General features: G+C 48.1%; 1 protein-coding gene across 1 annotated transcript; it reads left to right on the top strand.

Annotated features, from left to right (window-relative positions):
• The first annotated feature begins 642 nt into the window (after positions 1–642).
• On the top strand, positions 643–23330 carry TMEM38A (transmembrane protein 38A). Its single transcript, XM_004277594.2, has 6 exons — positions 643–827; positions 16153–16309; positions 16568–16752; positions 19039–19126; positions 20842–20959; positions 21739–23330. The coding sequence occupies exons 1-6, from the start codon at positions 704–706 to the stop codon at positions 21964–21966; spliced, it is 900 nt and encodes a 299-aa protein (XP_004277642.1). The 5' UTR covers positions 643–703; the 3' UTR covers positions 21967–23330.
• Positions 23331–24962: the final 1632 nt, after the last annotated feature.

The raw sequence follows: 24962 nt of genomic DNA, 5'->3' as shown, positions 1-24962 counted from the left end.
GCAGTGGGCTCTACCGGGCATGGACGCCCCGACTGTTGCATTCCAAAAGGGCCTCCTCCTGGGCCCCACGGAAGGCGGGATCCCCACTAGGCAGGCACTACCCGGGGCGGGGGTCCCGACTGAGCGGTTCCCTAGGAGGACGGGATTCCTTGCGCGGCACAGAAGTCATGATTTACAGAGGGCTGGGATCATGACAGCTCGATAGAGGACGGGGGTCCTGACCGAATGGACCCTATGGGGCACGGGAGTATGTGGTTCACAACTGATCTGGTCCCACGGGGGATGGAGGTCCGGATCCAAGGGCTCCACAGAGAACTTGGGTCCTGATCAGCCCCACAGGAACGCGGTCCTGATTGGTCCGTCCCGCCTGGGTGGGCTCCGTGAGGAACGGATCCGCCCCCCTCCAAGGACAGATCCCCTGTCCAACTCACACTCCACGGGGACCCCGCACCCCGCCTGGCTGGGCTGAATGGGTTCGTGATGGCCCGAGGGACAGTGTGGGACATTGGACCGACCGGCCTCCATGGGACTGGAGGATCCCACCACCCGCCCCAAGGCCAGCCAGCGGTCGCCCCTCCTCTCCGCGGGGGCAGGGTTGGGGGCGGCGCCTGGCGGGCGGGGGCGGGTCCAGTGGGGGGGGGGGCGCAGTTGCAGGCGACTGGACTCACCGGGCCGGGGGCTGGGGTGGGACCCGGCGGGCGCCATGGAGCTGCTCTCGGCGCTGAGCCTGGGCGAGCTTGCGCTCAGCTTCTCGCGGGTGCCCCTCTTTCCTGTCTTCGACCTTAGCTACTTCATCGTCTCCATTCTCTACCTCAAGTATGAGCCAGGTGAGCCAGGGCAGGAGGCTGGAGAGGACTGGCATTCCGGGGCGAGGGACGGCGGTTTACCCAGGGGTCTGGAGAAGGGGAAAGGCCTGAATCGTGGGGGAAGAGTCCCAGGGACCGGTTTGGGGAAACAGGCAGGTGCTGGGATCATGGGGTTCTCCCATACGGGGCCGGACAGAGGGGAGAGACAAGAGAGAGGGCAAGGAGAGAAGCTCCTGAGATTGTGGCGCTGGGGGAGGGGAAGCAGATGCAGGCTGGAGGAAAGGAAAGGAATGTGATTGCTCAGAGGAGAGGGAACAGGTGCTGGGGAGGATGCAGGGAGAGAAGGTCAGGGGTCCGAGCAGGGTACGGTCGCAGGAACTTGGGCGAGGGGCGTAGGTCGTGGTGAGGGCGCAGGCGGGTCGGCTCTGCTGGCCTGGCCAGACGTCCTAGCTGCCCGCAGCCGTGACCTCCCTCCTTGCCCTTGGAGCGGGGAGCCAGAACGGCAGCTGAGTGTCTATATAAGGACCGGCAGTGCTGGGAGCTGTGATCAGGTTCAGAGAAAGTGACACCGGTGCCCCTTCCCCGCTGTGGCCCTGGGGCAACCTCCTCTCCCTTTCCCTGGGCCAAGGCTCTGCTGGATCTCGGAGCCCAGAGGGAATTCTTCCAGGTCTGGCCCGGATCCTTTCCACTTACTGAGGAGTACTGGCCCTAGGGCAGGATGATTTGGGGTCAGCCTCCTCCCACCAGCTCCAGACCCTCATGGAGAATCGCTGGGGGGAAAACCCAGCTTCTTGGATTGTTTTTTTTTTTTTTTGAACCATTTTTTTAAATGATGGTAAATGGCTTCCTTAGAATGCATTCTATTTTTATACAAGGTTCTGGGAGTGTTTCTTGTTCGTCTCCTAGTATTTTAATAATTCTAGCACACCAGCAAACTAAATGGACAGTAGAATTTAGCTTTAGAAAAGACCAATCACCCGAAACTTTGTGATCTTTTCTCCCACTTAGATGTAAATTATCGCTATATTCTCTGGAAGTAGCTTTTTTAAAGATGATAAAAATAGGTGCTTGTGTATATTTAAAAAAAAAAAAAGAAAGAAAAACGAACTGAAAAGCCCAAAGGAAAAAGGATAGTTACAGTTGACATGATGGCCACCATTCCAGACCTCACTTCTCTGCATTTATACCCCTGTAGTTACGGATGTAAATGCACAGTCTTATGCAAATAAGATCATACTCTGCCTGGCAAGTGTTTTTGTTCCATTTTATTTTAGCTCGTCCACATGCCAGAGTCTATTTCTTTAAAGGCTCTTCTGAAAAGCAGTTACTTTGCAAAGCAAAATAAGCTTTATATTATCTTAGCCTGAACATGGGGCTGTATTTCCTGTCTGCAGATGAATTCCTGGTTGCTCAGGCCAGTCCCCTGGGCAAGTACAGAACCTAGCACACATTGGGAAATCGAAAATTGTGAAGGGCAGCAGCCCAGTAGGGATGTAGGACACAAGTCTCGGAAGGAAAGAGGTCTCTGGGCTGGCTGGGAGCATGCAGAGGGGTTGGGATATTTCTGCTGGAGTCACAGAGTAAATCACCTGAACTTGAAGGACTGCAGCCTGAAGGTTCCTGAAGGCTGAAAGGGTTCAGTAGTTCTGAACCCCAGCAGCACATTAGAGGCTCCTGGGGGTTCTTAAACCCCCATCTCATCTCCACTCCAGACCAATAGAATCAGAATATCTGGGATAGGGCCCTGGCATGCTCGTGTTTCAAGCTCCCCTCCCCCAAGGATGCTATATGCTGTCAAGGTTGAGAACCCCCTGGTCTGATCAACATTCAACTCCCTCCTTTCATAACTGGGGAAATAGGAAATAGAGGCTAAGCTAATTTACATACACAATGAGCCTGTGGTCCCAGGGCTGGTAGATGACAGGCTTGGAATTCGAACCCCGGTCTCCTTGATCCCAAGAATCACTGCAATTGCTCTGGGGTACTTGCCTACCCTTAGAAAAGGGAGGCATTGGACTTAGCTGTTAGTCCCCCAGTTTGGTATTCCTGCTAAGCCTTTCTAAAAGTTTCTTCTCAGAATCTGTGTGCTGATTGCAGGACCAGTTACAGAATATGTGTGACCCCTTGTACAGAAATTAAGAATTTTGTGAACCTGAGAGCCAAGCTGGCTTTAAGGAATAATCTTCAAATTGGGAGTCAGTTCTGCTTCTCACAGTGAGTAAACACCAGGCTGGTTGCTTTGCTTACATGAGCTTCAGTTTGCTCATCTGTGAAATGGATTCATTGGTAAAATAATCCTGGACTCCCTTTCCTGGCTATTGTGAAGATCTATTGAGAACTTTGTCAGTAGTCAGATCTAAGGCACTTGTGAGAGGTAGTAGAATTATTTGTAAGGCATGGGGCAATGTGTTTTCCAGGATGCAGGCATTTTCTGGGTCAGGCTTTTGTGAGAATCCTGAATGAGGATGAAGCACAAAGTGTGGTCCTCAGGTGAACAGCATCTGTGGCCCCTGGTTAAGAAATGCAGAATGCCAGGCTCCCCACCAAGACCTGCTAAAACAGACTCTGCATTTGAACAAGATCCCTGTAAGCATACTAATGTTTGAGAAATTATGGGCTAAAAGAGGCTGGAGCTCCTTAATAGGAAAGGGAGGTCCAGGTCTGGCTCACCTCTAGGACCCTTAGCTCTATGCAAGAAGAAAGAAAGAAGTCGTGGATGCTGGCGGCATGATTGAAGGAATGAGTGAATGAATGATTAAATGACAATCCTGGCTACCTTAAGCCCTGACCCATGCAAAGAGCCTTCCAGACCAGTGGTTCTCAAGTATAGCTACACATTAGAGTCACCTGGGGAGCTTTTAAGACTCTTGTTGTCCAGGTAGCACCCCTTTATCATTAGAATCAGAATCGCAGGGGTGGTACCATCATCAGTATTTTTTAAAGTTCCCCAGATGAGAACCAGCTCTGCACCAGTGTTTCCCAACCTCAACACTAATGACAGAGACAGATCATTATTCTCTGTGGCAGGGGCCGTCCTGTGAATTTCAGGATGTTTTGCAGCATCCCTGGCCTCAACCCACTAGATGCCATGAGCATACCCCAGCTGTGACAAACAAAATTGTCCCCAGGGAATTTCCTGGCGGTCCAGTTGTTGGGACTCCGCGCTCTCACTGCTGAGGGCCTGGGTTCAATCCCTGGTCGGGGAACTAAGGTCCCACAAGCCATGTGGTGGGGCCATAAAAAAAAGAAAAAAGTGAAAAAAAAATGTCCCCAGGCATTGCTGGTGTCCCTGCAGGGGGACACACTTACCCCCACTTAAGACTCACTGATCTAGACTGAGTCTCAAACCCTAATGCTTCCAAGGGCCAGGCAGGTCATATATGGAAAACAATAAGACAGCCAGGTGAGGACCGTCCCCAGGTGAGATCCAGCCATGTGCATCTCTCCCTGATTGGGGCTAGAACCAGCAGAACTAATTTTTCAAGAGAAGCTAGAAATGTGATTTGTAGCTCCCTATGTTTATATGTTAGCTATTTGAACATGTCTTTTCTTTTTTAAAATTAATAGACAGTTTTTTAGAGCAGTTTAGATCCACAGCAAAGTTAAACTGAAAGTAGTTTCCATATACTTTGACTACCCACCCACACCAACCTCCCACACAGCCTCCACCACCATCAACATTCTGCACCAGAGTGGAAACATTTGCTATAGTCCATGAACAAACATTATTGTCAACACCATTATTGTCCTATTACCATTATTATCAGGTATTATCAACATCATTATCAACTAAACTCTGCAGTTGACATAAGGGTTCCTTTGTGTTGTACGTTTTATGGATTTTAACAAGCGTATAATGACATGTATCCATCATTGTAGTATCATGCAGAATAGTTTCACTACCCTGAAGCTCTACCTATTCATGCCACCCCCCCCTTTTCCCTCCCCAAACCCCTGACAACCTCTGATCTTTTCACTGTCTTCATAGTTCTGCCTTTTCCAGAATGTCATAGAGTTGGAATCATACAGTATGGAGCCTTTTCAGACTGGCTTCTTTCACTTAGCAAGATATATTTAAAGCTCCCCTATGTCTTTTCGTGGCTTGGTAGCTCATTTCTTTTTAGTGCTGAATAATACTGCACGATACAGATGTTCCATGGTTTAATTATTCACCTATTGAAAGACATGTTGGTTGCAGTTTGAACATTTAAAAACTACGGTAGGAGCCAAAGAGAACTGTTCCTTGATCTCTGGTTTGAACTATAAGCTTTTTGAGGGCTGGGGACTGCTCACCCTCCAGCCTTTTGAGGAGGGGCTACTATTCCATTTTACAGTGGGGGAAACTGAGGAAGAGAGCTGAGCACAGAGGCTTGGGAGAGGGTGACTTTCTTAGAGAAACTCTGTGAACACACTTCCTATGTTTGGACCTCACACTAAATAGTGCAGAATGGCAGCAGTGCTAAAAGTGCCCTGGGGAACCTTCTAGCACTTCCTGGCCATCCACAGACAGCACACCGACCCCCAGAGAGGGAATGTTGTGGAGCCCATCACAGGTCAGAACGAGGGTCCTGATAGGGGTTTCTTCCTTCCTCCTTAGGCAGACCTGATTTTTATAAGTCCATCCACTAAAATTTCCACCCACAGGTACTTTCTATTTCAGTTCAGTTCCAGAAATAACTCTCATATAATTGTTAAACACTAAGCAATTTCTTTTCATCTTCGCAGATGCCCTCTGAAATGAATGATAGCTCTGGGTGACCAACTCGCCCACATTCGCCCAAGACAAGCACCCAAAGTCCCAGAAACCCCTCAGCCCCAAGCAAACCAGGACAGTTGGTCACTCTAGACAGCATCCTCATTCTACACATGACTAAACTGAGGCCCAGGTAGGGGAGTGAGCAACCAAACTCACCCAGTGAGAGGGGAGTGCTTTGGTGGCAAACCTGGAATTGAAACCCACATTCTGCTGCTTCTGGGTGCTGCCCCAAGTACTGAGCAAGAGAAACCAAAAAGAAGCATAGCAAAGGGAAAGAGCCAGGGGGCAGTTTCTTGACCACTGCCTTGCTGTGGATCCTTGGGGCAGGACATCCCCACCAGCCTCAGTCTTCTCATCTGTAGCAATGGGTAGACTCATCCCGTCCTTCTAGGGTTGCTGGGAGGGTATTGATAATGAAAAGAAGTTCACAGACGTAGAAAACAAAATTGTGGTTGCCCAAGGGGAAGGGGGGCAGGTATAAATTAAGAGTATGGGAGTAACAGATACACACTACGGTATATAAAATAAACAACAAGGGTTTACTGTATAGCACAGGGAACTATATTCAATATCTTGTAATAACCTATAATGGAAAAGACTGAAAAAGTATACACAGACAACGTATAACTGAATCACTTTGCTGTACACCTGAAATTAACACAATATTGTAAATCAACTAAACTTCAATTTTTTATTTTATTTATTTATATGGCCACACCACGCAGCTTGTGGGATCTTAGTTCCCCAACCAGGGATCGAACCCAGGCCCTTGGCAGTGAAAACACGGAGTCCTAACCACTGGACCACCAGGGAATTCCCTTCAATTAAAAAAAAATGCATAATGATGATACTACGCAGAGCATTGAATCGTCAATATAACTTGGTGGAGGGAGTGCTTTCATTCTCCCTTTGACAACAGAGGAAACAGGCTTGCGGGGGAGAGGGGGCGAGGGGCGGTTATTTGCCCAAAGCCATGCCAGAGTGAACAGCAGAGCCAAAACCCAGGCGTGTGACTTTTCTACCAGGCCTCACTCATAGTGAGGAGCCTACTTTGTTCCCGCAAAACCCAGGCTCCCATCCCCACCCCCACCCTCCCTGGCCTTATGGTCCCAGAGGGCACAAGAAAGACCCTGGAAAGAATTCAACCCCTGGGGGTTATTTTTAGTTGCAGAGGTATCCATTTCTGCAAAACATGGGTGCCTCACCTGACCCGGCCCCTGTAGGACCCACCAGCTGCTCTAAAGGATTAACTCTCAGCTGGCGGCGTTTTAAATAGATGCCCCAGAGGAGAAAAGAGAGCATTCGGCTTCATAATGGAGGAACTTGGTAGATGTTGAGACTCAGGATAACCTCGAGGGCGGGGAGAAGATGCGCTTTGGGCTTGTGACTCCAGGGTGAGACTGAGGGGGGAAAATTTGATTCCAACCTCTACTAGGAGTTGGGCAAAGAAGGGATTAGGGTTCCCACCTGACAGAAGGAAAGAGCTGGAGAAAGAAAACAATGATTTGTCCAAGAACACGTGGTTAGTCAATGGGGGTGGTAAAGAGAAAGGGAAGAATGTTGCTGACTTACTCTGAAACAACTTTTATGAGACGTGTTTCCTGATTATAAAATGTATATGCAAGAAAGTGGATAAATAACTTGCAATCTGTTCCTATGATGGAATACTATACAGCAGTGAAAATGAATATTACCCTTGAAAATATTGTGCTCAGTGAAAGAAGCTAGATGCCAACGGCCATGTCTTATGATCCCACCTGTATGTAATGTATAAGTTCAAGAACATTTTTATCACTTCCAAAGGAAGCCCTCTCCCTATTAGCAGTCACTCCCCATCCCCCCTCCCCCAGTCCCTGGCAACCATTAATCTGCCTTCTGTCTCTATGGATTTGCCTGTCCTGGACATTTCATAACAATGGGATCATGCGTTATGTGGCCTTTTGTCTTTGGCGTCTTTCACTTAGCATGTTTTTGAGGTTCATCATGTTGTAGCATGTATCAGAACTTCATTCCTCTTTAAGGCTGACTTGTATTCCATTGTGTGGATGGACCACATTTAGTTTATCCATTCATCTGTTGATGGACATTTGGGTTATTTCCACCTTTTGGCAACTGTGACTAGTGCTGCTGTGAACATGAGCATGAGTCTTCCAGAACCTAGTGATGGGTTCTTGTGCATAGGGCAGCATGGTACCATGCTGCCTACCCTAGGCTATGAGACCTCCTGTTCCTGGACCCCCATCCACAGCCATCAGAGAGGGGGCAGGCAGTGAGGGGCCCACGAGGGGACTTGGTACAGACTGTGGAGCCTAGTGTGATGAGGCGGGAGAGCACCCCAAGTCCTTCTTGCTTATCAGCTTTAAGGGCACCCTTGTTTTTTTGCAGTTATGGTGATTAAATATTTCAAGCATACAGAATAACTATCCCCACTGACACCTCCGTACACAGACTTACCAGATGTGAATGTAGATTTGCTTCAGATCTGGGTTTTCTTGTTGTTGTTTTTTTAAAGAAATAGTGGCAGGCAGAGCTAACCCCATCTGTTCCTCTCCCTCCCTCTCTAGATGTGACCACTGCCCTAAAGGCAGCCTATATTCTTCCCCTGCCTGTATGTATACCTTTACCACTGTTTATGTATCTATGAACTGCATGGAGCATTTTGTGTTGTTTTACATATACACATAAAATATACATAAACATAATCATTTTGCAATCTAACCTTTTGACTCAGCAATAACGTTATGGGATTTATCCATGCTGATACATCTAGAGCAGGGGTTCTCAGCCAGAAGGGAATTTGTTCTCAGGGGATAGTTGGTAATATCTGGAGACATTTTTGGTCTCACAACCAGGGTGGGGGTGGGCTACTAGCCTCCAGTGAGTGGAGGCCAGGGATGCTGCTTGACATGCTGCAGCGCACAGGATGGCCCCCACTGCAGCAGAGAATGATTTTGCCCCATACATCAGCAGTGCTGAGGGTGAGGAGCCCGGATCTAATTCATTTTTAAATATCTCCTCTGCGATATTCCATTTTGCGTGACTCTACTCCCTCACTAAGAAACAGTAGACTCCACTTTTCTCCTGTTGTAACAGTATGGCAGTGAAATCCCCCTCCCCATGTCTCTTTGCCCACATGCACTAGTTTCTTTTGAGCAAACAGTGAGGAGCAGAATTGCTGGGGCACAGGCGACTCACAGCTTCTGGCTTCCTCAGTATTGTCAGATTGCCTCCAAGCTGGTTATGCCTGTTGACCCTCCCAACTGTGTGTGTACAAGGGAAACCTGGGCTTTTTCCCTCTGGAGGAGGGGCAGATAGTCCCCTCCCCACTTCTCTGTGAGGTTGACAGATTTGGGAAGAAGGCAGCTCCCTCTATGGAGTACAGTAGACTTCATGTTTCTTTCCCCAACACGGGCTTAGAACATTGGACATCAAACCCAGGAAAGAGGCTTGGATGCCATGTTGAAAGGTGTGGGGTCTGTGTGGCCCTGGCTTGGTCACTTGCTTTGCTGGATATCCAGCCCATGCCGACCTGACCAGTATATCTGGCATTGAGTGCCCCTTAGCTCTTAGGTTTCCTCTCTCCTCCCGCTTCCACCTTCTCCCATGCTCTCCCTTTGCCTGGATCATCTTCACCTCTCCACCCCCGTCCTCTAGGAAATCCCTGCTCATTGTTCAGATCTCAGCTTCAGTGCCACTTCCTAAATGAAGTCTGACCTCCTCAGCTGGGACAGTTCCCCAATTAAACCCTTCAAAGCACCATGTGTCTCTCCCTTATGAGGTTTAACCTTCATTTGTGGGATTATTTAACCACGTTGCCTCTCTACCACACTGTGGGCCCCACAAAGGTAATGCCTGAACCAGCTCTTGCTTATGGCTGCATCCCCAGTGCCTAGCAAGAGCCCAGCACATGGTCAGAGCTCAAAAATACTCACTGAATGCCTGGGTGATCTTGGGTAAGCCATTGACCTTGGGGAGAGTCTGTTGCCTCATCTGTCAGATGCTATGTTAATTTCCTAGGGCTGCCATAACAAATGACCACAAACTAGAGGGCTTAGAACAACAGAAATTTATTCTCCACAGTTCTGAAGGCCAGAGTTCAAAGTCAAGGTGTCTGGTTCCCTCTGGAGGCTCTAGGGGAGGATGCTTCCATGCCTCTTTCCTGGTTTCTGGTGTCTTCCGGCAATCCTTGGCATTCCTTGGCTTCTACATACATTACTCCAGTCTTTGCTTCTGTCTTCATATCGCCATCTGTATGAATTTCCTTTGGCTGCCATGATGAAGTACCACAAACTGAGTGGCTTAAAACGGAAATGTATTGTCTCACAGTTCTGGAAGCTAGTAATGCAAAATCAAGGTGTCAGCGGGGCCATGTTCTCTCTGATGGTTCTAGGAAGGAATCTTTCTATGCCTCTTCCTAGCTTCTGGAGGTGGCTAGCATCCTTGGGTCCCATGGCTTGTAGATGCATCCCTATAGCCTCTACCTCCTTGTTTATTTGGCCTTCTTCCCTGTGATATGTCTCCTCTTATAAGGAACACCAGACATTGGATTAAGGCCCACCTAATGACCTCATCTTAACTTAATTACATCTGCAAAGACCCTATTTCCAAATAAGGTCACATTCACAGATACCAAGGGTTAGGACTTAAACATATCTTCTTGTGAGTTCAACTTACAACACCTTCTTCTTTGTGTCTGTGTCTCCTTTTTTTGTCTTTTATAAGAACACTCTCATTGGATTCAGGACATACCCAGATGCTCCAGGATGATCTCATCTCGAGAGCCTTACCTTATTTGCATCTACAAAGACCCTATTCCAAATGAGGTTTTGAAGGACATGAATTTGGGGTGGGGGGTGTCCCTCCTATATAACTCACTATAGGCAGGGATATTGATCCCTACATTACCTGTGGTTGAAAGCCTGGGCTCTGACGCTGAAGCCTTGAGGATGGTGTGAAGGTATGTAGTTGCCTGGGACACAATAGTAACTCAATTTAAAAAAAAAGAAGTAACTCAATAAATAAAGGGAGCAGGGGAAGTTGTTGTTATAATGTAACCAAAAGTGCCCAACACAACCTCAGTGCCTAGGAGTGTTCAGTCCACATTTGCTAGAATCTAACCTCCATGTGGACAGTTCTTTCACTAACAATTATTTATTGAGTAACTACCATGTATCAGGCACAGTGCCAAGCACACGGGGTCAGGGGAAGGGGGTGGTTCAGCAGCAGATAAGACTGATAAGGTCCCTGTACTCACGAAAGGATTGAGATCAAGTCAACTTGTTGAGTGTATCAATAGTATATACAGGTATTTATGTCAGTAGCTTCACACTTAGTACACAGCATAAAGAGGCCAAGCGTTCAGATTTGACAATTTAGAGACAAAAGTCATCCAATCTCTAGAAACAAAGAGAAACTTTCCCCCCAAACTCCCAAAACCTGAACTAATTATTTCTTTTGATTAGCCTTTTGACTAATAGATTACATATTGTAAGCTTGTCATCTCACATCCACACTGAGTAGAGTTTTCATTGGATTAAGTAAATTGTTTATTAAAGAGAGGCACTGGGGAATACTACTTGGCCATAAAAAAGAATGAAATAATGCCATTTTCAGCAACAGGGATGGACCTAGAGATTATCATACTAAGCTAAGTAAGTCAGAATGAGAAAGACAAATACCATATGATATCACTTACATGTAGAATCTAAAATATGACACAAATGAACTTATCTACAAAACAGAAAAAGACAGATGTAGAGAACAGACTTGTGGTTGGCGGGGCGGGGGTGGGGGGTGGGGGAAGGGAAGGTGTGGGAGTTTGGAATTAACAGACGCAAACTGTTATATATAGGATGATAAACAGCAAGGTCCTACTGTATAGCATATATAGCACAGGGAAGTATATTCAATATCCTGTGATAAGCCATAATGGGAAAGAATATAAAAAATAATGTTTATATATGTATAACTGAATCACTTTGCTGTATAGCAGAAATTAACACAATATGGTAAATCAACTATATTTCAATAAAATAAAATTTAAAATAAAACTTAAAAAATAGAGTCATTGGTACCAGCTCTGGCTGTGAGAGCTAAGTAGCTGTGTCTTATGACTTAATTCTAAATTCATTCTCTGGAAAATGAAACTAGTGGGGGAGGGAAGGAATCAAGATGATGAAATAAGTTGTCACACCAGGAGACACCCAGGTTCCAACTCAGGGGTATGGCTATAGAAGATTAGGACAATAGTAGCATAAAGATAGAACCTAACTATCTCAAAAGATTCAAAAGAATTTGTCCATTTCTTCCTTTTGAATCTTTTGAGATAGTTAGGTTCTATCTTTATGCTACTATTGTCTTAAGATGCAGATCTACTAGAGAATGGACTTGAGGATATGGGGAGGGGGAAGGGTAAGCTGGGACAAAGTGAGAGAGTGGCATGGACACATACACACTACCAAACGTAAAATAGATAGCTAGTGGGAAGCAGCCGCATAGCACAGGGAGATCAGCTCTTGCTTCGTGACCACCTAGAGGGGTGGGATAGGGAGGGTGGGAGGGAGGGAGACGCAAGAGGGAAGAGATATGGGGACATATGTATATGTATAACTGATTCACTTTGTTATAAAGCAGAAACTGACACACCATTGTAAAGCAATTATGCTCTAATAAAGATGTTTAAAAAAAAAGATACAAAAGACGTAAGTGTGTAGTATAAAGTGTATTTGACTAATATACATTAATCCTGTACCTCTAGTGTTTTTTGTAAACGTGTTTTTAAAGAACTAGACCCCCTGCCTTCATTTTAATTTGGGATCTTAAAATACAGTTTATCTTGAAAGAGTTTAAGACTCATAAGAAATTGCAAAAATGGGTTCTTTTTTTTTTTTTTTCCTGTGGCCATGCCACAGCTTGCAGGATCTTAATTCCCCAACCAGGGATTGAACCCCTGGCAGTGAAAGTGCTGAGTCCTAACCACTGGACCACCAGGGGAGTCCCAGAAGTTGCAAAAATGGAGCAAAGAGTTTTCAAGTCCCCTTCACCGAGCTTCCCCCAATGACAGCATCTTACCTAATCGTAGCTCATTATTTAAACATGAAAATTGGCGTCAGAATAATACCATTAACACCAACTACAGACTTTATTCAGCTGTTTTTACATGCACTTTAAAAAATATAGTCCTTTGAAATTTTATCACATGTGTAGATTGGAGTAACCACCACCACGATCAGGATTACAGAATGGTTCTGACACTCCAAAGAAACTCCCCTGTGATGCCCCTCTATAGTTAGATCTTCCTTTGAACCCTAACCCCTGGTAACCACTGATCTGCTTGCTGCCACTCATCACTATGGTTTTGTCACTTGGAGAATGTTATATAAATGGAATCATACGCAGTATGTAACCTTCTGAGATTGGCAGTTTTCGCTGAGCGTCACACCGTTGAGATCTGTCTGGGTTGTTTTGTGTATCCCTGGTTTATTCCTTTTTCGTTACTGAGTAGTATTCCATGGTACAGATGTACCATGGTTTGTTTATCCATTCACCCATTGAAGCCATTTGGGTTGTTTACAAATAAAGCTGCTATGAATATTTGCATGCACGCCTGTGTGAATACCAGATTCTCCTTTTCAAACAAAATCTTATGCCGAACTCTGAGATGAAGCAGTAAATGAAGTTGTGCTCTGGTTGAAACAGGAGGAAGACCCAGGACATACTTGCTTGGTTTCTCCTTTGCCCCTGCAAACCCTCACGGTTCCCAGGAACACAGTTTGAAAACCATTGCTCTTGGGAGCCCATCCTCTCAGACCATGGAGGTCTTGGGTTATCAAGGCTGCAGGATGTCGGGACATGGGCCAGTTCATTCCCCTATCTCTGTGGTGCTCAACTTTGTTGCACAAAGGAATCACCTAGGAGCATTAAAAAAATCCACAAGCCCAGCCACATCCCACACCGACAAACCGAGACCCTCTGGGATGGGAAGCAGGCATCAGGTGTTTGTAAAGTCCCCAGGTAACGGATGTACAGCCAAGTTGGAAACCGATGCACTGAGCCATCTTCCTTAGGTGTGGGGTCCCTATTTCTGTTCGCTGAGTTAGTCCAGTGTTTTGCATTTTCTTGCCTTGGGTTTATAAGAAGACTCAATTTAGTATCATTTATGAATGTTTATCCTCAGTTGCAGAAACTGTGAACTGTTACATTTTTTTCTTTGTTATCCTTTTATTTTTTAACAGCTTTATGGAGATGTAATTCATACACCACCCAATTCACCCATTTAAATCATCCCGTTCACTGGTTTTTAGTATATTCACAGAATTGTGCAACTATCTCCTCCAAGCTGGATCCTCTAGCTTTTACCCTCCCATCTCCCCCATCCCCTCCAGCCCTAAGCAACAGTTAATCTACTTTCTGTTTTTCTATGTGAACAATTGAATAAAGTACCAAGACCAAAAATGGGGTGGAGTCCGCAGAGTGGTGAGAGCCCAGAGTCGGGAGTGACGGGCTCAGTAGAGCAAGGAAGGCTTCCTGGAGGAAGTGGCATTTGTGCTTGGCCATTTTTGCTTGTGCCTTTGTTCCTTCCATGCTGCTAGCATGGGATGCCCTCTCTCCCTCCTCACCCTGTTAGTTTAATTCTGCCTTCAAGGACTCCATTATCCAGCTTTGCTCATTGCTCTTTCTACACCGTTCCTCACATGTGGGCATGCCCTGCACTGTCCCCTTCGGTACCAATACCTGGTGACTTCCCTCTGCACTGATGGCTCTCCCCCAGCAAGATAGGGCTCCGGAGCTCTTCAGCTCCACCTTCCAAATTTCTTCTGTGCCTTCCTATCTGGGGCCAACCAAAGCTCTTTACTCAGCAAATGAACATTCTCCATAAGAGCACAACTTAACAACAGAAGGACAACCCAATTTTTAAAAAAATACACAAAAGACTTGAATAGACATTTCCCCAAAGAAGATATAGGAATGACCAATAAGCACATGAAAAAGTACTGAATATCACTGATCACTAGGGAAATGCAAATCAAAACCACAATGAGATATCACCTCATACCCATCAGCATAGCTATTCCTAAAAAACAGAAAACAACAAGTATTGCTGAGGAGGTGGAAAGGTTGGAACCCTTGTGCATTACTGATGGGAATGTAAAATGGGGCAGTTGCTGTGGAAAACAGTATGGAAGTTTCTCAAAAAATTAAAAATGGAATTAACATTTGATCCAGCAATTCCACATCTGGAATATACCCAAAAGAATTGAAAGCAGGAACTCGTGCAGATATGTGTATGTTCATGTTCTTAGCAGCACTATTCTCAATAACCAAAAGGTGTAAGCAACCCAAATGTCCATTGATGGATGAATGGAAATGTAGAATGTGGTAGATCCAGCCAGTGGAATATTAGTTAGCCTTAAAAAGGAGAAAATTCTGACACATCTTATGACATGGATGAACTTTGAGGACATTATGCTAAGTGAAAGAATCCAGTCATAAAACAGCAAATACTGTATGATTCCACTTACATGAGGTCTATAAAGTAGTCAGGTTCATAGAGACAGAAAGTAGAGTGGTAGGCATCAGGGACTGGAACGAAGGAGGAATGCAGAGTTAGTGTTCTTTTTGGCTGCATTGGGTCTTCGTTGCTGCACGTGGGCTACCTCTAGTTGCAGCGTGCGGGGACTACTCTTCGTTTCAGTGCACGGGCTTCTCACTGCGGTGGCTTCCCTTGTTGCAGAGCACCGGCTCTAGGCGCACGGGCTTCAGTAGTTGTGGCGCACGGGCTCTAGAGCGCAGGCTCAGTAGTTGTGGCACACGGGCTTATTTGCTCCGTGGCATGTGGGATCTTCCCAGACCGGGGCTTGAACCTGTGTCCCCTGCATTGGCAGGTTGATTCTTAACCACTGCGCCACCAGGGAAGTCTGAGTCAGTGTTTAATGGGGACAGAGTTTCAGTTTTGCAAGGTGAAAAGCTCTGGAGATGGATGATGGGGATGGTTGCACAATAACATGAATGTGCTTAATGCCACTAAACTGTACATTTAAAATGGTTAGAGTGGTACATTTTATGTATATTTTACCACGCACACAAAAATTTTTTAAATAAGGAGAGACCAAAAGTACAGGCATAAGCTTATAGGGATCTTGGCATCAGCCCAAGGCAGGAGTAGCTGCGTCAAAGCTTTCCCAACTGCGTGTTGTCCTGTCTCTTCAAGCTTCAGTCTCCTCATGGGGATAATAAGAGTGATCACATGGCTGCAGTTATCAATGAAGATTTAATGTCCTTCCTATAAATGCTAAACCCAGTGTCTGAGACCTGGGAATGCTTGCTAATGAGCTGGTGTTATTGTTATTGCCACCTCTCTGAGCTTGGAGCAAAGAGCCCCAGCCTGGTTCTGCCTTCTCTCTGTGTGACCTCAGACATGTGTGCACCCTCTCTGAGCCTTGGTTCTTCCTCTGAAATGGGCAAACTGCAAGGCATTGGGTGGGCACTCTCTGAGGGCAGCTGAATTAGGATGGGCAGAACAGAGGGCATAAAGGGTGAAGCATGTCCCAGATGCCCTGGTGATGGTGGGGGATGCCCCATGCCCCTCAGGAGCAGTCGAGCTGTCCCGGCGCCACCCCATGGCATCCTGGCTGTGTGCCATGCTGCATTGCTTCGGGAGTTACATCCTGGCTGATCTGCTCCTCGGGGAACCCCCGGTCGACTACTTCAGCAACAACTCCAGCATCCTGCTGGCCTCAGCAGTCTGGTAAGAATCACTGGTCTGGCGGGATGTGGGAGAGCAGAGCAGGTGGGCAGGGTGACCCTGCCGCCTGGGATTGGGGAGGCGGGAGGTTGGAGGAACTAGAACCCACCAGCACAACCTCCACAGTGGTCCTGACCCACCACTTTCCACTGCCCAGCTGTCCTAAGCCCAGCAAGTGAGAGCGAGGGTCTGGACACAACCTCATCTCCGAGGGGCCCCAGGGTCTGTCTCCCCCTGAGGCTTGGCATTCTCTCCCCAAAGGTACTTGATTTTCTTCTGCCCCTTGGACCTCTTTTACAAGTGTGTCTGCTTCCTGCCGGTGAAGCTCATCTTCGTGGCCATGAAGGAGGTGGTGAGAGTCCGCAAGATCGCCGTGGGCATCCATCACGCGCATCACCACTACCACCACGGGTGGTTCGTCATGATCGCCACTGGCTGGGTCAAAGGTAAACAGGACCATGATGAGAACAAGGGAAAAGCACCCCAGCTGAGAACCCCTGTTCAGTGGGACATATCGGGCACCCCAGCTGGCACAGCCATTGATCTGGGCTAAGGGATGTCAGGACAGCCTCCTCATCAGTAGACACCTTTAGGGTAAATGAGAAGATTCTTCCAGAAATTTAACGATCAAAGGTAAATAGGACAACGAAGCAATGACAGCTGGTGTCTCTAGAGCAGGATTTCTCAACTGTGGCCCTACTGACGTTTGGGGCTGGACCATTCTCTGTGGTGGAGACCATCCTGTGCATCGTAGGATGTTGAGCAGCGTCCCTGGCCTCCACCCACTAGATGCCTGTAGCACCTACCAGTGTGACAACCTAAATTGTCTCTAGACATTGCCACATGCCTCCTAGAGAGGAAATCATACCCCTGTAACTACAGAGGTTCTTACGCTTTGTGGACTACAGCCCTTTTATCAGCCCAGTAAAGCCTACAGACCCTTTTCTGTTTTTTAAATGCATAAAGTAAACTATATAGGAGAATAAAGGAAGCCTATTATTTTAAAGTAGTTATAAATTTAAAAAAAAAATATGCTGTAGTAGCTTTATCCATCTTTACTAGTGATTAAATAGCAGACCTTACAGTGGCTCCTAGTAACTCTCAGACTTTTGAAGTGGTGTTGAGCACAAATGATATTTTGAAACCACCATCTGCAACAATGGGAATGTGAAAAGAAAAACATCCATGAATTCTGTTGGTGACAGAATCACAGACTTGCAAATCCTGCTGAGGTAACTGCCTCCCCTCATGATGGAAGGAAAGGCTGGATTTCAGTGAGGGATGTGACAATGAAGATGTAATTCTGTTTCCTGTCTGGGTTCATAGACTCCAGGTTAAGATCCCTGACCCAGGGCAAGTTTTGAGTTGAGGCCTTTGTGCATCTTTTCTCATTTGATCCTTAAGACTCTCCTTTAGGAGAAGGCTAACATCATCTCTTTTTACAGAGGAGGGAAATGAAATGACATGCCCAAGGTCACATGGCTATGGGGACACAGCTGGGTTTGACTCCAAGTCCTCTGAATTCAACATCCACTCTCCTAACAGCTTTGGAGCCCTCCTTTTTATCCTCCTCCATTTATGCTAAGAGGTAGACCAAGATAGACTTTGAGACAAAAAAAATATTACTAAAAATATAGAGGGACAGTTTATAATGTTGGGTCACTCCACTAAGAAGATGTAACCATTATAAACATATGTGCACCTAAAAACAGAGCACCCAAATACATAAAGCAAAAGTAGAGGGAAGTTAAAGGAGAAATAGATAATTCAACAGTAACAGTTGCAGTGGTGGACCAAGGAGTAAAAGGAAGGCAGGGAAAGAAGGCTTGAGCAGGTGCTAAACGCCACTGGGCACCGAATCCCTGCTTCCTGCTCACCAAAGTGGGTACCTCCCAAATGCCTGGGTCTAGAATCATCCTCCATTGAGTCAGAGTATCCTCAGTACCACTGACATTTACGGCTGGATCATGCTCTTTGGTGGGGGCTGTCCTGTGCATTATAAGGTGTTGAGAAGCATCCCTAGCTTCAACCCATTAGTTGCCAGTAGCAGCCCCCTCCCCAGTTGTGACAACCAAAAATGTCTACAGATACTGCCAAATGCCTCCTTGGGGGCAAAGTCATCCAAGATGCAAACCCCTGGTCCAGTGGTGCCTATCAGGCATCCCAGTTAGCACAAGCACTCCTGGAGTGGGCGTCCAAGCCTCTTTAGCCAATACATTTGGGGTAAATGGGAAGATTCTTCTAGAAATTTAACCAGAAATCTTGACATGGGTCTCATTCTCTCTCCAGGAAGCCTGTACTACAGAGCAAATTCCCCAGGGGTATGACATGCCTTCCAGAGGGCAAGTGGCTTGAAAAAGGTTGAAAGCTCAGAACCCAGAGAGAAGAGAGGCTGGGGGTGGGGAGCCCTCTGGAAGCCTCATGCACAGCTCAGGGTCCTGGATTGGGAGCATCAGGGCAGACAACCCAGATTTGTCCAAGACATACCTTGCAGGTGGGATATGACCTCGATTACTTCATGCTGGTTTTGCTCCAAATGTGCTGTGTGACCCTCAGCAAGACTGTCCCCTCTCTGGGCCTCAATTCCCCCACCTGCAACTGATGATCATACACCCCAGGCTCAGTATCCCTCTGGAGGAGACTCCAGAAGCAAAAAGCTGCTTCCTTGGGAATTCAGCCAAGAACAGGGAGCTGGAGGTGGCGGGCTTGTTTAGAAGTACCCTGTCCCATAGGCTCTGGTGTCGCCCTCATGTCCAACTTTGAGCAGCTGCTCCGAGGGGTCTGGAAGCCAGAGACCAACGAGATTCTGCACATGTCCTTGTGAGTATCCCATCCTCCCTATTCCCTGGGCCTGACCCTGGGTTGGATACTTCTGGTAACTTGGAAGTCTCAGCCCCTGATTCTCCTTTCAGAAGCTTCCAGAGACCATGGCTGGGGGACCCTGGAGGTAGAGCCCTAACACTACCTAGGGGACAGGGGCAGGCAACGTTGCAGGGTGATGAGACACTTGATTTGGGTTTTGAAGAGCGAATAAGAGTTTTCTGGCAAAGAGGGAGCTTCTGGACAGAGGCCAGCACCTCTGCCAACTCTCAAGTCAGAAAAAGAGCAACGATTCTGCCTGGTTCTACAGGGTCAGGGTACAGATTGTGGGTGGGAAGTGAGGGATTCAGGATGTAGAACACAGCGTGGGTGAGGAGTGTGGCTGCGGCTAAGTGGGGAACATTGGGCAGGGCCAGATGGCAACATACAGGACTCAACCCAGGACCCCACAGGGCATTTAGCCTAATACATTTTTAGAAGACCTAAAGGTTCAAGCTAGTTAAATTTTCTCCCAATCTACAATAACGCTGTTGCCATTAAAATATGACAACATTAAAAGGCTCACCCATATGCCAATGAAAACTAGCTTCCATTTCATATGTTGGAAAACATAACTTTATCTCACTTTATGCCCATGAGAGGTCTGTTCCCACACTCAGCTCATGGACAGGGAAATGGGGGCTCAGACCGTTGTGTCCCTTGCTACTAAGAGGGCAAGTGGCTTCCCCTCTCAGATTCTATTTCTGCCTCATCAGCTGCGTGTGAAGGCTCCCTCACACACATAACCCTCTGACCCTGGCTCCTGGTGCATGCTTTGGCAATATCAGGTCGAATTATCATCATGAAGTACGTGCCGTGAGCGACAGACTTCAGAAACAGAAGTCACTGGTCTGTCTTCTGCAACAAGTCAAAATATCGGAAGCCTATTCTTCAAGGAAGAAAAGGAAAATTAAGAAGAACTGTGTGTTGTAATCTCACCTTCTGGGGGAGTGCACTGTTCAGAAATCCCCAAGACCACCCTCAGGTTGGACAATTTGCTAGAAGGACCCATAGCACTTGGCCAAGCCATTATACTTAGGATTATAGTTTATTACAGATGAAAATTGGCAAGGGTAAAGACATGTGGGGCAGCATCCAGGGAGAGACCAGGCGCAAGCTTCAAACTGTCCTCTCTCAGTGGAACTGTGTGGACAGCACCTGTTTCTCCCAGCATCCATGTGTGACCGTATGCGTTGAAGATTGCCAACCAGTAGTGCTCCCCTGAGCCTTGGTGTTCAGGGGCTTTACTGGGGCTTGGTCACACAGACATAGCTGACTGCCTGCATGGCTGACCTCAGTCTCCAGTCCCTCCAGAGGTTCAGCGGATACCATGTGGCCCAAGACCCCACCCTAAATCACACCATTACCATCTGGTATGACCCCAAATCCCCAGGTAAACAAAGACACTCCTATCAGGCAGGACATTCCCAGGGCTTAATGGATACCTTCCAGGAGCAGGGAAAAGGAGAGACCTCTTTTGGGGCCAAGGTAGCTCTTTACTGTACAGGGAGATCCCCCGTCATCCATGTCACATGGGCACCTTCCCACCATGCACTCTGGAGAAGCTGGGATGGGTGCTGGGACCAGCAGGGGTGGGCAGAGAAGGGGGCCTGGGACAGTGGTACAGAGGCCTGAGCCATGCAGAACCTCCCAGTAACCACAGCTACCTCCTCCAGCCCCACCAAGGCCAGCCTGTACGGAGCCATCCTCTTTACCCTCCAGCAGACCCGCTGGCTCCCAGTGTCCAAAGCCAGCCTCATCTTCATCTTCACCATGTTCATGGTATCCTGTAAGGTAAGCCTTCCTGTCCTGACGCCGACCCAAACCTCCCAGGCTGAGGTTAGGGAGCTTAGACTCATGGCCTTGAGTGTCTGGGGAAAGGACAGCCCTAAGGTCAAGGGGTGGGGAGCTTGTCAGTAGGTTCATGCATGGGAGAAGGGCATGAGAAGATTAGTGTCCAGCAGGTGGGGATGGCAGTGAGCAGAACAAGGTCTTCCAGGCAGAGGGCCCAGCAGGGGCAAAGGCCAAGATGGGGGCAGGAGTGTACGGAGTCTGTTTGGAGTATCAGGGCCTTGTGCCTCGGGCATGGAGAGCGGGCTGGACCGGGAATGGTGCTGGTCTGACCCTCAGGCCTTGAGTTAGGGTCACCCCCTACCCAGGAAAGGTCTTCTGGGGCCATGCACTCTTCCCTCCCCGTGGAGCTGGGGGACTTCGCTGCTGGCTCCTCGGGAAGGGACCACAGGCCATCACATAGGGAAAGGGAGTGAGCGACCCCAAGCCAAACACAGCTCCTCTCTGAGCCCAGGTGTGTGTGTGGGATACTCCTGGGGAAAAGGTGACCAACTGTCTTGGTGTGCCTGGGTTTTTAGCACTAAAATCTCACCTCCCAGAAAACCCAGGACACTTGGTCACCTTCTTAGGGGTGCATGCAGCCAGAAGGCTGGGTCTGGGCTACCTCTGCCCTTCACCTGGCTGACCTTCTCCCTTTTTCCCCCCCAACCCCCCACTTTGCTTCTGCCTCATCCTCCCTCTGGCTCTGCTGCCTCTCCTGTCCCTCTGCCACACCACCTCAGGTGTTCCTGATGGCCACTCACTCCCACAGTTCCCCTTTTGATGTTCTGGAAGGCTACATCTGCCCTGTGCTGTTTGGGTCGGCCTGGGGGAGCGACCATCACCATGACAACCACGGTGGATCCCAGGGCGGCAGTGGGCCTGGCCCCTCGCACTCGGCCCTGCCCACCAAGTCCAAGGAGGAGCTGAGTGAGGGCTCCAAGAAGAAAAAAACCAAGAAGGCAGATTAGAGGGCAGCCCTGGGGGCATTCAGGGCACCAAGGAGAGGACCCAGACCCAGGACCTGGGCTCAGTTCTCCCCTCTCCAGGCCTCTACTTCGCCATCTACAAATTGGAGCCATTAGCCCCCCCTCCAGGGCTGATGCGGGGGTTAAATGAGATATGGGGGTGAAGGGCATTTGTAGGAATGGGGGGTCCCTTTCTCTTTCTGCCAGGTCCCCATAGAGTTACAGCTTTTGTGGGGGGGAGAGTTCACAGAATTCCAGCAGCAGCTCCAGCCGGAAACCCTGGCCGTTATGTTCTTGGTTCTATTATTTCCTCTAAAATTACACCTTGACTCCAAAAGAATTTCAAGCCATGTTGAGGCTCACTCATTTGACGGACGTTATACTAAGTGTCTGCTGTAAGGTAGCTGCTGTGATTTCCACGTCTCTTCTTGCCGACTTCTCCTGGGCATCCCTGGGCAAGTTGCCTCCTGCTCTGAGCCTCGCGTGCCCCATCTATATAGTGGCTCCTCACCCCATTCTGTATGCAGGGGCTGATGTGAGGCTGGACGTGAACCAGATTTCTAAGCTCAGAAGCACAATGCAGTTAGGAGGGGAGGCCTTGGTGGATGTTCATTGTGCGTAAAAATGGCTTTGCATTTTAGATCTTTTGTGTTTGTGGACTGGAGAACCCCACAAGTTACTTGGCACAAAGGAGGCCTTCAGGAGACATGTCTAAGCCAGACTTGAGAGCGTGGAGGGTGGGGAAGGCTTGTTCTGATCCTTGGCTTCAGGTTGTTCCTAAACCAAAGAAATGCAGCTGGCTGGTCAGGGGTTCCAAGATCTGGCTCTGTCCAGGGGCTCCAAGAACTCACTGTTGGACCTGGGAAGCTCCATGAGACCTCCCTCATGCTGTCATCCTTCATTGCCGCTCACTGAGTCATTCAACAAACACACGCCTACTATGTGCCAAACCTTGTGCTGCTGCTAGACAGGCTGGGAACTTGATTCAGGGTGTGCGAGGGGGATGGGAGCTGAGCACCCCTCCTGGCCATCTTCATCTCAGCCTAGGTCACCAGGACATCTGAGAGGGTAGGTGGGTTGGGCATGGCCAGTCTCAGATGGGGTTGGGGCCCAGACCAGGCCAGCTTGGGGCTGCCCTTTGTACACGGATGCTGAGAGCATGCTCAGGGCATCAGCCTGCAGCTGTGTCAGAGTGGTGTGGGATTGTTGGGGTTCCAGGTGTTGCCCAGCTATTGGGAAAGTGCCTTGATCTGGTGATGCCTTGGAGCTAGGTGGGTCCTGAGGCTGTAGGGCCCCCAAATTCCTCCTTTTGCATGTCCATCAAGGCTCAGCGTGAAGGGTCAGCAAATAAATTTGTTGTGAAAGAACCCTGATGGCTTGTCTGATTCATTCTTGCTCTTTTGGCCTCACGGCACAATGGGAGTCCTGCGAACTTAGAGACGCATGGAGTCTCCAGGAGAATGAGGCTCATGGCAGCCCTTGCTCACCAGTGGGAGATAGAGGCAGTGGGTGAAGTCTGTGGGGCTTGGAGTTAAGCAGAAATGGGTTTGATCCTCACTCTGCCATTGACAGGTCATGGGGCTTCCCCTTCTCTAAGCCTGTTTGCTTCTTGGGAAAAAGAGTATGATGATTATCACTGCCCTTCAAAGACAGGTGGGAGGATTAATGGGAGTGGTTGGGATTTGCAGCTAAGAGTCTGTGCAAAACCCTGTTAAAGAATGAAAGTCAAGCCACAGACTGGGAGAAAAATCTTTGAAAATCACACATCTGATAAAGGGATTGTATCCTGCATATGTAAGGAATTCTCAAGACTCAATAAGAAAACAGCTCAACTTAAAAAGGAGCAAAGGATTTGAGTGGACACTTTGTCATAGAGAATATACAGATGGTATAGAAATAAGCACATGAAAGATGCTCAACATCCTTGGCCATTGGGGAAACGAGTGGGAAGACACCACTTCACGCCCACTAGGAGAGCTAAGAGTAAAGAGACTGACCATACTAAGTGCTGGTGAGGATGTGGAGCAAATGGAAATCTCATACATGGCAGGTGGGAATGGAAAACAGTGCAACCACGTTGGAAGACAGTTCAGCAGTTTCTTAAAAAGTTAAACAAAAGTTAAGACAGTTTGGCAGTTTCTTAAAAAGTTTTGTATGACCCAGACATTCCACTCAGGTATTTATGTGCCCAAGAGAAATGAAAATATGTGTCCACACAAAGACATGGACACGGGGCTTCCCTGGTGGTGCAGTGGTTGAGAGTCCGCCTGCCGATGCAGGGGACACGGGTTCATGCCCCGATCCAGGAAGATCCCACATGCCGCGGAGCGGCTGGGCCCGTGAGCCATGGCCGCTGAGCCTGCGCGTCCGGAGCCTGTGCTCCGCGGCGGGAGAGGCCACAAGAGTGAGAGGCCCGCGTACCGAAAAGAAAAAAAAAAAAAAAAAAAGGTGAACGGGAACTTCCCTGGTGGTGCAGTGGTTAAGACTCCATGCTTCCAATGCAGGGGGCTGGGATTTGATCCCTGGTCAGGGAACTAATATCCTGCATGCTGTGCGGTGCGGCCAAAAAAAAAAAAATTTGAATGAATAGTACTCAGCAATAAGAAGGAACAAACTATAACATGAATGAGCCTCAAATGCATCATGATGGTGAAAAGAGCCATACAAAAAAGTATGCATAGGGCTTCCCTGGTGGCGCAGTGGTTGAGAGTCCGCCTGCCGATGCAGGGGACATGGGTTCGTGCCCCGGTCTGGGAAGATCCCACATGCCGCGGAGCGGCTGGGCCCGTGAGCCATGGCTGCTGAGCCTGCGCATCCGGAGCCTGTGGTCCGCAACGGGAGAGGCCACAGCAGTGAGAGGCCCGCGTACCGCAAAAAAAAAAAAAAAAAAAAAGTATGCATATGGGATGATGCCATTCATATAAAATTCTAGAAAAGGCAAATTCACCTGTAATAACATCTGATCAGTGGGTGTTCGGGGAGAGAGACGAGACAGGTGC

Source organism: Orcinus orca, chromosome 3 (genome assembly GCF_937001465.1).
Source record: "Orcinus orca chromosome 3, mOrcOrc1.1, whole genome shotgun sequence".
In the NCBI taxonomy this organism is placed as follows: domain Eukaryota; kingdom Metazoa; phylum Chordata; class Mammalia; order Artiodactyla; family Delphinidae; genus Orcinus; species Orcinus orca.
This window is presented reverse-complemented; position numbering and strand designations above follow the sequence as displayed.

Coding starts and splice junctions, on each gene's coding strand:
- TMEM38A (XM_004277594.2), top strand. CDS start 704: ATGGAGCTGCTCTCGGCGCTGAGCCTGGGCGAGCTTGCGCTCAGCTTC. Junction 828..16,152: donor CTACCTCAAGTATGAGCCAG/GTGAGCCAGGGC, acceptor CATGCCCCTCAG/GAGCAGTCGAGCTGTCCCGG. Junction 19,127..20,841: donor GAGATTCTGCACATGTCCTT/GTGAGTATCCCA, acceptor TACCTCCTCCAG/CCCCACCAAGGCCAGCCTGT.